Source organism: Zonotrichia leucophrys, chromosome 1A, assembly GCF_028769735.1.
Source record: "Zonotrichia leucophrys gambelii isolate GWCS_2022_RI chromosome 1A, RI_Zleu_2.0, whole genome shotgun sequence".
NCBI lineage: Eukaryota > Metazoa > Chordata > Aves > Passeriformes > Passerellidae > Zonotrichia > Zonotrichia leucophrys.
In genome coordinates this window covers 59994880-60009767 of record NC_088170.1, presented here as the reverse complement: position 1 = coordinate 60009767, position 14888 = coordinate 59994880, and the positions used below count along the sequence as shown (strand labels likewise).

General features: G+C 42.1%; 1 protein-coding gene across 3 annotated transcripts in view; it reads left to right on the top strand.

Moving 5' to 3' along the window:
* The window catches only part of GSAP (gamma-secretase activating protein), a 44984-nt gene that overhangs the window by 27265 nt on the left and 2831 nt on the right, over nt 1-14888 (top strand). For 2 of the 3 annotated variants that reach the window (XM_064702916.1, XM_064702915.1), the window contains 9 exons: nt 1320-1445; nt 1846-1901; nt 2324-2355; nt 3877-3938; nt 5443-5538; nt 9940-10010; nt 10583-10677; nt 11810-11929; nt 13350-13411. In XM_064702916.1, coding sequence (XP_064558986.1) covers nt 1320-1445; nt 1846-1901; nt 2324-2355; nt 3877-3938; nt 5443-5538; nt 9940-10010; nt 10583-10677; nt 11810-11929; nt 13350-13411 — 720 coding nt within the window. The remainder of the gene's footprint in view (nt 1-1319; nt 1446-1845; nt 1902-2323; nt 2356-3876; nt 3939-5442; nt 5539-9939; nt 10011-10582; nt 10678-11809; nt 11930-13349; nt 13412-14888) is intronic. The other variant, XM_064702917.1, reaches the window with a different exon arrangement.

Genomic DNA, 14888 nt, shown 5'->3' with positions numbered 1-14888 from the left:
CTTCCCCCTGCCACATATCCAAGTCCAGTGTGGCCTGAACACAGTTCTGCAGTGGTGGTGCTGTTGCATGGATTGGTCACTAGATGATACCCTTATGCTGTATTTAACATTTATCTGGTTTCATATGGGTAACATTTAGGCAACATTCTGCAGTTGTAGGTGCAGATCTCATGAGTGAACATATGGTGCCATATGTGATCCTAGTTTGCAGCTGCTAAGTATAACTAATATGAAGCAAAACCCAAGATTTATTGTCTCTGCTGCAGCTACAATAATAAAGTGACAATAGGCACTGGCAGCAAGAGGAAAGTGGCTGGCAGGATTGAGTCTTTGAAATTTATTTTCCTTGACAAATTATAGTTTATAGTAGGAAGTCCTTTTGAGTTTCTTCCTTTTGAGGTTTTCTTTTAAGGTTATTGTTTTTGTAGGATAGTTGAGAGGAGAGAGCAAAATCCAGTGCAAGTGGAGGAATACTGTGAATTCAAAGCTCTCTTTATTCAAATATTGTTACTGTAGTGTCTGTGTTGGGAGATAATGTATATTAAGAGGGGCAAGAACAGCTCATACCATCTCTTGTTTTTTAACTCTCAAAAAGAACTGCCTTAATCTCATCTCTTCCTCAGCAATGCCTCCCCATTGCATCTTACCCCCCTTATAAACAGCAGCTTCAAATTTTTATACCCAGTCTAGCTCAGGAAACTGGTGTAGTTTTGTTTAGATTTTGTCTGTTCACAGCTGAGTTTAGATTAATTTTAGCATTAGAGTAAAATGCTTTAGAATTGCTATGGAAATTTTTGGATTTGTTTCTTTTCTGGGATGAAGCACTGTTACTTAAGGTTGGTAAATGGATGTTTGCAATCTAAGTCTTAATGCAGCTGTCGTGGCCATGGTGGTATTCCTCTATTTGGAACTGCTAGAAACCTCAAATAGGATTTGTTTGACCAAATGTAAACATTTACATCTAGGTTAGTAGCCTAAGGCCCTTTTTACAGTCAGAGGAAGTCTAGACAATATGGCCACTGTAGTCTGTGGTGCAGTTCTTCCCATCTCAAACACGTAAATAGGTCAGATGAATTAGATGAATTATGACCCAGAAATAGTTGTTTCTTCCCAGGCACAAAATCTTGACCTCAAGTCAAGTAAGTGCCACCACTGCCATTCCATCAAGAGAAATTAGTTTTGATGCTTTGGTTTAACTTTTTTTAAACTTAGATTGTTTTTACACTAATCATGTCTTTGCAGTCACTTAGTGGGAGGGTGATGAGGTATTTCTGTAAGAGGACAGCCTATGTTCATGCTTCCTCTGCAACACTTTGCAGTTCCAAAACTCCAAAGGCTTCTGGGAGAAACTCAACTCCAACCTGGAGAGTGTGAAGTATGCAGAGCCACACTTGCACTACCACAGTAAGGTGCTCAGGAGGGAATGGCACAGCCTTTCAGAGGAGGTGAGTGAGAGGCCCTGGAACTCCCCAGAGCTGCCTCTGAAATGGGGATTTAAAGTCAAGCATGGACAAGTTGCTTTTTTATTTTGAAGATAAATAAATGGGAATCTGATTATCAGAAGTGCAAAGACTTCAGTCATTTCACCTAAGGTGATTGCCTTAAAGTTTTGTTCTCTTAAAATAATGCAAGAAATTAAAGAAAAGCAGAGCTTACTCTGTACTGTTGTGAGGTTTACATGTGTGTGAGTGCACAGGCACTTGGAAGATGGTGTAAGGCCCCACTGTGTTCTATTTCCATTCAAAGAGAAAAACAAATTAATTTTTGACCTTCATTCCATCAGGGAGTATTTTATTTGATCTTCTGTTTTGTTCATTCTGGGAATTTTGTTTGTTTACAAACCAGAGAGAGGAGAGAAGAACCACAGCATATTTGCGGAATATTTTTGAAAATGCCAAAAAGTACGTACTGGTTTATATTATATTTACTCCTTCTTATTTTGCACAAATATGTTGGAGGAATTAATGTGCCATTTAATTAGTTGTTCAGGTATCTGATTAAAAGATACCTTCTTATCTTTAAAGAAGATTATCCTGCTGAAAATCAGTTATTGAAATCCTTGTAATCACTACAGCATGATCTGAAATACAGGCCTGTAGAGCTAGGGAATTTATGGTAGATGTGAAGTCATTCTCATGCAACCTAGACAGATAGAATTTTTTAATATTATCTAGTATTTTTACTATATTTAGTCACATGTACTGTTCTCAGATGTCTTTAGCTGCCTTTGAAAGACCAAAGGCTCATTTGAGTTTTTAGTGATGTTATGAAAGCCTTTAGAGTATTGCATATGAAACACACTGATTTTGGTTTCTAACCCCAGGGTGCTTTCTCATCTGGACACTTGGGACTCTGGTAAGTGAAACCTTTCTTGATGTAGGCCTTAGGTTTATTAGAATATTTCCATCCAGCTGTTGTTTGCTAAAAGTCAGTTGCTATGTGTGTTTTCAGCTCAGAAGAGTTTGAGGTTTTAAGATGAGAAGAAAACTTTCATGTACTGACCAGGAAATGCTTGAAAATAAAGTCCTTAGTTCATATTGGATCTAACAACATAAGCAGTAAAATGTGGTCTGCTAAAGGATATCTTCTTCAGGATTTTTCTTGTGGAGCAGAGTATCAATGACACTGTGTTACTGTTGAGTCTTGTCCACTTGTGGCTGCCTTTGCAACATCAGAACTGGTGCAGAGGATTAGGTCTGGTGAAAAAACATGTAGAGAGAGCAGGTGTAACGAATTTCCTTAGGCCAGAAACACTTGAGATTTTTGGATGCTCAGTTCCTCTGTCACAAATAAGTAAAACTGAATTTGGTGCATTATGTTCCTGCTGTTCACCCATCAGTGCCTTCTGTGTGCCCTGCCATGTGTGCTGTGACATGAAGCTCATGTGAGTGCTGCTTGGTCATTTTATTACCAAGAGTTTTCAGTGTGCACATTCCCAGCCCCTGACAACAGTCATCTGTGTCACTGCTACTTATTGCAATGGGCTCTTTGAGAGACTCTGTATCAACTTTGTGAACCTCAGCTTTTTGTTTTCAAAGGTGCTTATTAAGAAGTCAGATGTTTAAATGTTACTAGATAATTTCTAAATAGCTTCTATCCAGTAACAAACATCTATGTAGTGTTTCCCTGTAGATTTGTCCTTGAGTCCTCTAAAATCAAGCAGCACAGGTCTTTGTGCTGCTAAGTGGTGGTGTAAATATATTTGAAGGTGGGCAAAAATAGAAAAATTTTGAAAGAGTTCACCACTTGGTTCCCTACAATCTTGAGCTGGTTTTATCTGTATCATGAAGTAGAAGATTGGTTTTCTTCCTTTGTTTTAGTAGACAGGAAGCACTGATTAGGAAATATAGGTTATTAATTTCAGCAGCCACTGTAATCTCCTTACATTTAGTTAGAGAATTGTGTTCTTTTCATAGTGGTCTACAAATCTGAGTACCAGAAGCAGCCAGAGCATGGGAGAGAATCAGTGGGAGGTGATTCCCTGAACTATTTGCTTTCTGTCAGGCCATTTTCTTGGAAAACCCGTGCAGCTACTGGAGTTTGTTTGTTTGTAAATGACAAGATCTAAGTAGCACATCAGCACTGGTGTTACCAGAACGTTCTCTCTGCCTCTTTGCTCTCTTGAGTCACCACACTGTGATAACTCTTACTTAAATATCAAAGAGAAGAAGTGGATGGCAGACAAAGGGTTATTTTCCATTTTTCAATTCTCTTATTCAGTCCATGGTTCTTCAGTGTCTTAGTTGTGTAGCTGAGTAGGTCAAACCACAGCTTCTGTTTGCTCGTCTGCTCCTAAGTCCTTTTGAAGCCGGTGGAATGCTTGGGATGTTTCTGTAGTGCCATGTCCTTGACTGATTGTTGCTCTGTTTGTTCCAGGGGCGAGGCTGGTCCCTCTCTTTGAGGAGGAGGATTATCAGCAGCAGCTGCTCATGGGACTGGTATGTTGTGCTGCTGTCAGTGTGCACTAGGGGACGCACAGGCCCCACAGATGTGTCAGGAGGGACCTCCCCAGTCCCAGCGCTGAGTGGAAGCTCACTCAGGGTAGCTATGGGGCAAACATGGCATTTCCTAAGTTTTAGAGTTCATCATCATGATATTATCTTAGCAGGTCATTGTAAGGCATAGGGGAAAAACAGGAATAGAAAGCTGATTTGTCAAAGTGCTTTTTCCCAATATTACTTTGTCTGGAAACTGGGAGGTCGTTTAATCTGTCAGCTATTTTTGGACTGCTTTATGCCTTTGAAACATAAATAATTGAATTCCTCCCCCTCCAATCTCTCAATTTGATGAGTAGAGATCTTCTTGCTCCTCAATTTAACAGCTCTTTTACTGTTTCTTTTTCCTTCTAACTCACTTCTGAGACTGCTATGTCCCTTCCTTTCCATTGTTTTTGCCAGCGATCTCCCTAAAGGATCTACCATCTATATGCTTCTGGGAAATAAGTCCTGTCTCAAATCCCTACCTGACCTCTGTCTAAATACATGTCTTGGCTTATCCCTTGTTCTCTTACTTTTAAAATCAACCAACTCTTCAGGATGCACTGGAAGATCTCAGCAGTGAAGAGCAGATCAACACTGTCCTGTCTGTTCACATCTGAGGCAAATTTCCTTCTTTGCAGTGGTCTCCCTGTTTCCAAGTTTTGCCTCTCATTCTCTGCAGCTTCTCTACATTCCTTCCTCTCTGTTTATTCAGACAGATCCAAAAACCAGGTCAGTTTGTCTATGCCTCCCTCATACCTGTATTGCTGTATTGACACAGTGAGATTAGTCTGTATACAAGTTCCTTGAGACAGGGATTTTTATTTGCTCCAGTTTCACTCTGAACTTCTTAGTAACTCTCAGAAAACAGCCAGCATGGACTTGAGTTGCACTCTGAAGCTACATGAGGTCAGCAAATGTTTCAGAAAGGAGAGACTAGGGAGTGGCATGGACTGTATGTTAACAAACACTCACTTTAATGACTTCACAATTAATGTTTAACCTGAAATTGCTATTAATCACCCTGGTTCTCAGGTTCTTGGCAACTACCACAAATTGTACTTGTGCTAGTTTTCTGTATTATTAAATCTCTCAGGTTTATTTGTTTGTAATAAGTACTTATATTCTTAGAATTCAGTGTTATATTTAAATCCTTTCATGCAGTTCCCTTGGCTTTGCACAGAGAGGTGTGAGAACTGTAAGTTTTTTCTTTTCAGTATCATGGCAAGTTCAGCTTAGTATTCATTTTGCTGAATTTGCACCAAGTAACCATTTTGAATATTCACATCTGCTGATGAGTTTAGCAAGATTGCACAGCAGCTTGGGGTCTCACTCTGAACTGGAGTTTTGTAATGGGGAAATGTTTTGTTGAGGCAGTGCCTATTGATCAGGCCCTGCACCTGCTGCAGTTTTCGTGTTTCTTTGAAGATACCCAACAAGAAAAAATTGTTGACTTTTTTTCTAGATGGTTGCTCAGCTGAAGGATCACCTTATGAGACATCTACAATATGTTGGAAAAAAGAAGATTGACCAAATAGTTTTGGATTATGTTGCAAACCTGGTTAGTTTGATTTCATAGTCACTATTGTGAGCAAGTGTGTATTTGCTGGATTGTAGGTCCTTGGGTGTGTACCAGTTTTATATAGCATATATTTGGTGGGAAGATTTTTAAAAAAAATACATTTAAATATATTTTTCAGCCAAATATTGCATAAATGGATTAAGAAAATTAATATTATTTAAATATTATTTTAAAAGTTGTACCAGTCACTCAGAACACAGAAGAAATGTTTCCATTTACAGCTTGTGCAAATATAGTCTACTCCCAGAAATAAAATGAGAACTCATCCTGGAAGTTTAAAGCTGTTAGATCCATTTGGTTTCCTGTAGAATACATTGCTGCAAGTCTTGAATAATGAAAGGGCCACCAGGGGAAATAAAAAATGAACAAAAAAAGATGTCACTACAATGTGACATGTGGGTAAATCACCACCACTCCTACACAGTGCCTTTGGTGGGCTGTGTGTGTGACAGGAGACAATTTTGCATGAAGAAATCTTTGTAAACTACTGTGAAAATTTGCTTTCTAAATTCTTATTTTTCTGTCTTTCATCCTCTTAAGAGACCTTAAAAAAAAAAAGCCACAAAAACCATAACTTGTGCACAGAAGTTATGTACTTGGTTTTGTCTGTCTCAAGATCACATCCTTTAAGTGCAGAACGCAGAGTTCTCAAAACCTTGCATGGCAGCTGTAAATGCTGTTCTTTGTGCCAGTGTTCAGTAGGAGCTCCCCACAGTGCTGTGTTCTAGGGATGAAAACCTTGGGAAACTTCCTTGGGGCTACTGATGCCTGCATCTCCTGCAAAGTGTGTGTGAGTCACTCACTCTGTCAGTGTCACAGCGTTCTCTGAGCCCCTGCAGCCCCACTGCCCTTCCTCACTTTTCAGGCCTCCCTTTGACAACTTCACAAGTTGTTTCACTGGTAATTGGCAGACTTATGTATCTGTGTAAGAAAGAAACTGAAAGTAGTGGTTGATTAAAACAGGAACAGTACAACATGAACCAAAGGTCTGTACCTGAAAATGGTACTGAAAAAAGCCCAAGTGAGACATTTATTTTTCTTTTATTCAATTTCTAATAACAATTTCTTCACTTTTTGTAAAAACTAAGATAAAAAAAGTGAAAACATCTATTCAACCTTGATCTGCAAGGCTGAATTATTATAGACAAAATCTTGCAAAACAAATCTCAGCCCTCCCCACAAGCACACTCTCAGGTCTAATTCTCTCAACTCAATTGACAGGCTTGTTCTTAGAAAAGCTACTATAAATGAAGATAAAGTGCCTCTAAAAGTCGCTTCTGCTTTCTGCTGGTGCATCTTAGGCACTGTTTGAAAATCTTTAGAAATTATTTCCTTTTTAACCTTACATTTCCCCTCATGCTAATTAGAAACTCTTACATCTCAAACCTTTCCATATCCTAAATGTTTCAGAGTTCTTCAGGGGAATGAACTGGTTTGAGTCTTCCAGCAGTAGTTCTGTAGCATCAGCAATGTAGCAAACATCAGTAAAATGTCTGTTTACTTTCATAAGATATTTTGCATTACATTCAGGAGTGGCTGAGATGAGGCTCCATGGTGTGTAGTCACTGTGTAAATCAATTGCAGAGGTCAGAGAAGCCAAAACTTGGGAGCACTGAGAGTTTCTTATAAAACAACAGGCAAAGGCTGGTTGCTGTCAGAGAACTGTGTGTTCTTGTCTACAGAGAAGTGAAGTGGGGAAGTGTGAATGACACACCTCAGTGGGAATTCCTTGTTTGCTGAGCTGCTCTGCAGAGCTGGGTTGTGCCTGGACCCAGTCCCTGTGCCACCTTTCCTGCAGTGGTTGTTGTGTGTCCATAAGCTCTCTCTCCTCTGCAATCACTTTACCTTAGCTTTGCTCCATAGCTGTTTCTCTCATCTTTTCATTTCAGTGAAGCAGGAAAGGAGAGAAATAACTTAGAGAAGCAGTGTGACATTTGCTGCCCTGACAGCAAGTGGAAGGGGAGGCAGGGAGAGCAGGCAGCCTGTGGCACAGGAAACAGGCGGACCTGAATAAACTGCTGAAGTTTCTCTGCAAGTCCCTGCAGTAGCTGCACATTTCCCCTGATGTCTGTAGGCTCAGCTGCAGAGGAACAGAAGACAGACAGACACCATTTGGATTTGAGTTTCCTTGGGAGGAGGAAGACTGTGTCATACTGCTGCACAGGAGGGGATCTGAAAGACAGCAAGACCTTGTCTCACTTCCTTTTCTCCTTTGCTCCTGGTTCTTTTCTTTGACCTTCTTTGGCTTTGAAGTCTTTCCTATAGAAACAGCCAGGGGAGCTGAGCACTTGTGGTTCCCAATTACTTTAGGGGAACTTCAGTTTCCTTGGCACCATTGCCTGGAACTGTAGATGTTTCAAGACAAGGTGACAGCACTGTCAGCCAAGGCCCTCCTGCATGTGCTGTCTTGCTGATGGTCATGTGCTCTCTTGCTAGTTTAGAGCACTCCAAGGGAAATGGCTTCATGGATGTGCCCAAAAAACTTCTCATTGTGTACCTGTTATTCAGGGGAAAATCAGGGGAAAATGGCCTCCCCTGCTGTGAGTGCAGCTCTTAACTTGGCTGCCCCAGCCACCCACTGCTAACCTTGGACAGGAAGCTGCCTGTGCTCCTTCCATCAGACAGATAATGCTGCCTTTCTCTCATGCACATTATCTTGTGTGTTATGTTCTGAAGAGTAAGATTGAGATGTGGATTATCTTTCTGCATGTATTTCCTACAATGCCAAGGGTAGATGTTGATCTCCAAAGAGAGTTGTGCTGTTAGTGTGGGTGTCACACACAAACATTCATGTGTTTAAGATGCAAGTATGTTGTGAGAGCTTGGATGATTGTAACTTAAGAAATTGTTAAGCTTTCTGTGCCCTGTGAAAGCTGTACAGTTTGCTGTGTTGTTAAGCAAAAATGCTTATTCTGGAGTAGCATACTTGTGAAAACAATTTGTGTTGCACAAATAATTATTGGTGATTTTGGAGCTTGTAAGAGCCTTCACTTCAACACTGATCCTTCAGATCCAGCTGCAGCTCCTGATGCAGAGGCCTTAGCTGCACTCTCTGTGCTGGCCAGAGATGAAATTCATTCCAGCAGCAGGTGTGGTTCTTGTGACCCTTCTGTGGAAAATGGAAATCACTCATTTCCTAGAAAACTTGCTATACTCCAGAAAGATTAAGTTGGATCTTTCCATTGCATTTAGAAAGTGTGGAGATGGCAAGGATTGGGCAGTTATTTTGCATCAGGCAGCTGTGCAAGCCTGGCTCAAGTCAGGGTGGATGGGAAAGGTGCTGCCTTGTAGAGCTTTCTGGCCAAGGCACACAGGAACACTCAGGAACATTATTGAAGATCAATATTCCAGTTCTGGCCTTTGCGTGCAGATCTCTCCTGTGTGTCCTGTTTCTCTCTTGCTCAGAGCCTGTGATGAGTCAGACAATGGAGAGGGCAAGGCCTATGAGGAGAAAAGAGAGTAGGGAAAAAGCATTCCTGGATTCTGACCATCTGCAGGGAGGAAAGGTGTTCCTAACTCCTTGTGACACCTCTTTGCAGAGCAGGGCTCAGACAGTTTCCTGAGTTTCCTGGGATTGACTGATTGCTGTGCTTTGAGGCCCAGAGATAAAGGCCCAGAGGAAGTGTCTCAGTTGTGTTACTGAGATGTGGAACTGGGTGCACATGACAACCATGAGGAAGTTGTTTCAGCTCTTCCGTGCGTGGTTTCTCTTTGAGCTGCAGGAGCTGAGAAGGCCCAAGTGAGAACAGGGCTTGTGGCTTTGGTATGTGCTGACTGTGTGTGGTGGATGTCAGGGTGGGAGCACAAAGAACAACAGCATTGAACCAGGCCAAGGGATTGTTTTGCTTCACTGGGGACAAAAAGGAAACTCCACAGATGAGGAGAGGCATTTGTTTGTCTCATTTTTTCTCCTTTCCAGGCCTAGATCTGTCATTGCTCCTGCATACTTCTCTTGGCAAACTGAACGTTCCACTGTCTTCAACGTTATCCACTTTTGCTGAGCCCTTGGGATTGTTCCTTGCCAAATGCTCAGCCACTTGGACATGCTGGTTTTGCTTTCATGGCAAACAGATCTTTGAGAATTTGCTGCAAGAGCCTGAGATCAGTTATCTCCAAGAAGCACAGTGTGTTAAGTTGCTGTATGTCTTGCATGATGCTTTGATAAGCTGGAAGCACTTTAAACAGCTGGAATAGGGCAATTCTGTTACAATTCAGATTTTAATAACTTTACATTTTAAGGCCATAGAGAAAAAGAATAAAGATTTAGTAGGAGTCCCATGAGAAGTTTTTAACATAAACTGGTGTGTGGAATGATTGAAGGCCAAGGGCCTGCTGTATACAGGCTCCTGGAAACATCCAGTCTTCTCTTTTTTGTTTTAGCTGAATCTGGTCCATCGAATAATGAAAGAAGTTTGGAGGAGATACCAGCTTCATTCCTGTATCTTCTGCTTGTGAGCAAGTGATTTGTTAAAGTTTCCAGCCTGCCTTTTAAAATATGGGCATAATGATTTTGATCTTCATCAGCAGTACTGCTCTGAACAGCCAGTGCTTGTGCTGCTGTCAGTGCCAATGTTAGTGTCACTAACTCTTCAGTGCTTGTGCTGCTTTCAGTGCCAATGTTAGTGTCACTAACTCTTCCTAAGGCTCCTGCTGGCCTCTCTAGGCCAGTGTGAATATTAACCACACACACAGTGTTATGGCTGGAGCTCAAACTTGCTGAGTTTGGAGTGGTCCTAAGCTGGTGGTGGGTGTTAAACACCTGTAAAAGCCAGGTCAGTTACACCACCACCATTTTACCTGTTGCTGCTGATTCCAGGTACTGCTGAGAGCTTTGTAAATGTGCATCAGTGTGGGAGGACATGGGGACACCACAGAGACTTTGTGTGTCTGCAGCACTGGGCAGCTGGTGCTGGCTGAGACCCCTCAGTACACAAGGCAGCATCCCATGGCCCTGCATCCCAAAGGCAGGCATGCAGTGCACTCCCAGTATGGCAATTAATGTGTTGCTACTTTGTTATCTCAGTGATGAGAGAGGAAGTGCAGCAGAGTTTGCAGTGTTCCACATCATGAGTCGGATTCTGGAAGCAGCAAATGGCATGTGCATGCCTTTACCTCCTGGTAAGTTCTGAGTTTTGCTGTTTTTATCATGGGTGAGCAGTGCTGTAAATTCCTCCCAGCACAGCACTGGCTGCAGCACATGTGTCAAGTAAGCTTTGCCAGTATTGACAGCTATTCAAGTCACTTAGAGAGGGGAAGGCTCTTGATAAACCTGTACAAGTGAAATGAAGCAAAACTAAATAGTTACTAGAAACAGAGAAAACTAAACAGAGGTTTCCAATGGAATGTGTGGGTGCAGTCTTATCTTAGAACTAAGATTTAGACTCCATTCACATATATATATATATATATATATATATATATTTAGTCAACTGGACTTCAGTTTCAAGAGGCACAAGGGAAAATCCTATCCTGTAGCAGATAGAGTGTTTTTTATCATGGTCTTGCCCTGCTAATAATTTTCAGTTTTTTCCTGAAGGGATTACTTCCAGCCTTGATGGAAAAGCTGGTCTTGATGGTAGATTTTAATTTCCTAGAGCTCCTCATAATTCTTTACAGCATTTTCAAAGCACTTGCTTATTTTCATTAGGGAAAGACATCTTGACATCTTAATATCTTAATGCTTTCCAATTCTGTTCGAATCTTTCTGGGTTTTATTTCCTGATCTGTCTTCAGTCATTGCAACTGCTTTTGGTGTAAGTTTGTCCCTCAGTCTGTGTGGGCACAAATGCTGCCACACAGTAGTGTTACATGATAACAAGACCATCATCAGGCTGATGTCAAAGGAAAGCTCAAGTATTAATGCTGCCTGTGAGAGTGTCTTCTTGGCAACAACATCCTGAGGGTGGTGAGGCCTCAAATTTTGATAAATTAGGAGGAGAGAGGGTGATAAAAGACAAACTAATAGAGCAATTCAGATATAAGACAACAGCTTGGAGACATTTAGAGAGAGTGTATGACTTTAATGACTGTTTTCAATCCCCTTAGCTTTCTTCTTTCTTATGAGATTGTACTTGAGAGGACTTGAAGGATGTCTAAATAAGATGACCTGACTCGATAAATTGATTTCCTCACCAATTATAAACAATCAGAAGTCAAGGGAAGTGATGGTTTTAGCTAGAGTAATTCCAGCCTTAAATAGAGAATTAGGAAAAATTACATATTGTACCAAACAAATTTGTCTCTTTCATAGGTTTTCACACTCTGCACCTGGGACTTGGTGTTCGATGTCTGCCTCTGCACACCCTCCTGCACTACATTGACAGTGGCATCTTGCAATTGACAGAAACGTGTGTCAGGAAATTGCTGAAAGGTACAGTGAGCATGGTGTTTCATTTGTTACAGCCAGCTAATTGGCAATGTTGTCCTTTGAGCCACTCCCTTTGGACACAGGTTTTATTGCCCAGGACACTCAGCCCTCCTTTAGAGTGTTGTTTCAGTGAGGGCTGTAGCTGAGGGTGTTGCCTACCTGAAAGGAGAAAGATGGGGCTCAGGCTGTGTGATTGGCCTTACCACAGCACACAAAGAAATATCTGTGTGGAGAGAATTTAAGTGTGTTGTTTTTACACTTCAGACTTCTTAGAAAAACAAATACTAAAGATCATCATAGGATTTGTTGGGGAATTTCTGTGACTTTGTGAAAGTGCACACCTGTGTGTGAGGAAGTTGGTCTGCTACCCAGCCCTCAGCTCTTGCTTTATGTTTGGAAAGAGAAGAACAGGCCTGCCAAGCTGACCTCCTGGCTGGGGAAGCTTGTGGAGCAGATCATCCTGAGTGCCATCACATGGTGTGTGCAGGACTGCCAGGGGGTCAGACCCAGCCAGCAGGGGTTTGTGAAAGGCAGGTCCTGCCTGACCAGCCTCAGCTCCTTTTGTCACTGAGTGACCCAAACAGGGGGTGAGGGAAAGGCTCTGGGTGTTGTTTACCTGGACTTTAGCAAAGCCTTTGACATCATCTCCCACAGCATTCTCCTGGAGAAACCAGCTGGTCATGGCCAGGATGGGAGCACTGTTCACTGGGATAAACTGGCTGGACAGCTGGGCCCAGAGAGGAGTGGTGCATGGAGTTACATCCAGCTGGTGGCTGGTCCCCAGTGGGGTTCCAGAACTCAGTATTGGGCCCAGTGATGTTTGATGTCTTTATCAATGATCTGGACAAGGGGATCAAGCACTTCCTCAGCCATTTTGCAGATGACACCAAGTTGGGTAGGAGGGCTCTGCAGACAGATATGAACAGACTGGAGTGATGGGCTGAGGTTAATTGTGTGAGGTTCAACAAGGCCAAGTGCTGGGTCCTGCCCTTTGGTCACAACAACCCCAGACAGCATCACAGGCTGGGGCAGAGTGGCTGCAAAGCTGCCCAGGGGGTGTTCACTGGTGGCTGAACGTGAACCAGCTGTGCCCAGTGGTCCAAAAAAACGGACAACAAAATATGTTGTATCTGTATCAATCTGTGCTTGATCTTGATAAATTAAATATTATAAACTTGGAGAGTTGCACTTAGTCAAAGTGCATTTGAATTACAGTATAAATTGTTACATAAAACAGTGAAGTTATGGACAAATATACAGAAATGTATTTGTACACATGATAAACATGTAAATAATAGTCTTTAAAGTGAAATTTTCATTTCACTAAGGAAGTGATGTTTATTCAGAATGTCTTCAGTGAAAGTTGAAAGTTTGTTATGTGATTACTGTTTGTTTGATTTGCTTTTTTCCCTGCTGCTTATAGATTTGGATGACACTGAACAGAATGAAAAGCTGAAGTTTAGTATTGTCATGAGGCTTCCAGAGGTAACTAATGGCTTTAGATGTAATTTCTTGGATTTTGGAATTGATAGGAAATTCCTGCTTGTGCATAGGGTCAAACCAATGAAAGACTTGGCTGTGATTCAATTAGAGCCTGATTCAAATATAACCAGAACAGCCACAGTTTCTCCATCTGCTGCTCCTGGACTGTAGGTTACCCTGATAACTTAAATTACAGATTTGTCCATAGTGTTTTACAGAGTCTCCAGTATCCTACAGAATTTAACAAGACTGACACTGTTCTGCTGAGTACTCATTTGCATAAGGCAATGAGGGTTATTTAAAGGGGATTTATAGGGGTTTTGTGTGTGCTTTCAGCATCCATGGAGTCTTTCTCACTTGTGACCTCTGTTTGGTTCTGTACACTTGAAAAAATATGTTCTAAAGCTGGTACAGTAAAAGCTGCAAAGTTGTGTTGTACCACAGTTTGTGGCAGGGATGGATTACAAGATCTGCCCTCAGTTAAACCTCAATCTCACCCACTGACCAAGCTGACTTGTGTAGCCACAGGAGCTGGTTACTGGTCCTCCATAAATCGTTCCAGCAGGATGGGAGATGCATTTCTCCTTCTCCCCTTTTGCTCTTAGTGCACAGCACAGGGCTGCAGGGGAAGCACAAGATGTCAAGAGGCAGAGGAGCACCAGGGATCCCCCTTGGGGAATGCCTCACTGCAGAACAGGCTTTTTTCCACATGAGTTGCCCATTGTTTGCTCATTATGTGCTGTCACTTGTAGTTCAAATGGCCAGAAGTGCTGCTTGGGTTTTCCTCCAACAAAGGCTTCTTTATTTGGCAGCACTTTTGAGAAGGGGTAGAGGAGGAGAACTCAAAGGATGTTCTTTGTCCTCTGTGCCTTGTTTTGGGCCAGGGCTGGTGAGCTGGGGTCAGCACAGGGCCCCTGAGTTGCCAGCCCTGGGCCTGGTGCGTGGGGAACTCCATTCCAAGCACGCTCTGACGTGAAGGGCTGAGCTGGGAGAGTTAGGGAACAACCACTGCTGGCTGTGCACAGGAGAGTCAGTGCTTTATTGTATCTATTTACAGCTTTGGGAAAAAATGCTGGGAATAGCCTGTTTGACAGAAAGGTCACTTTGGGGTGAGTTGGACTATTTTGAGCAGGTTACATGCACTGGATGACTTCAGTTTAATCAGAAGAAAGGATTTAAGCACCATTAAACTGTACAGCATTTACTAAAATGAACAGCTGTCTGCATTGCAGCACAGCTGAAGGGGAGGGGCAAGGGAAGATCTACACAGGGAAAATAGCAGAAGGTGGAGTTAATTTCACAGTGTGTTCCTCTTCTTTTGCTTACTGGTTGGGAGTGGAAGCTTTGGGAAACCTGGTTTTGAATCTCTTGGCTCTGGAAGTGTGAGACAATGTTATCAGTTTCCAGGATGATGACCTGAATAATGGGATCCAAAATTACATTCCCAGTATCTTTCCTTGCCAGTGTTCTGCTTGTCTAA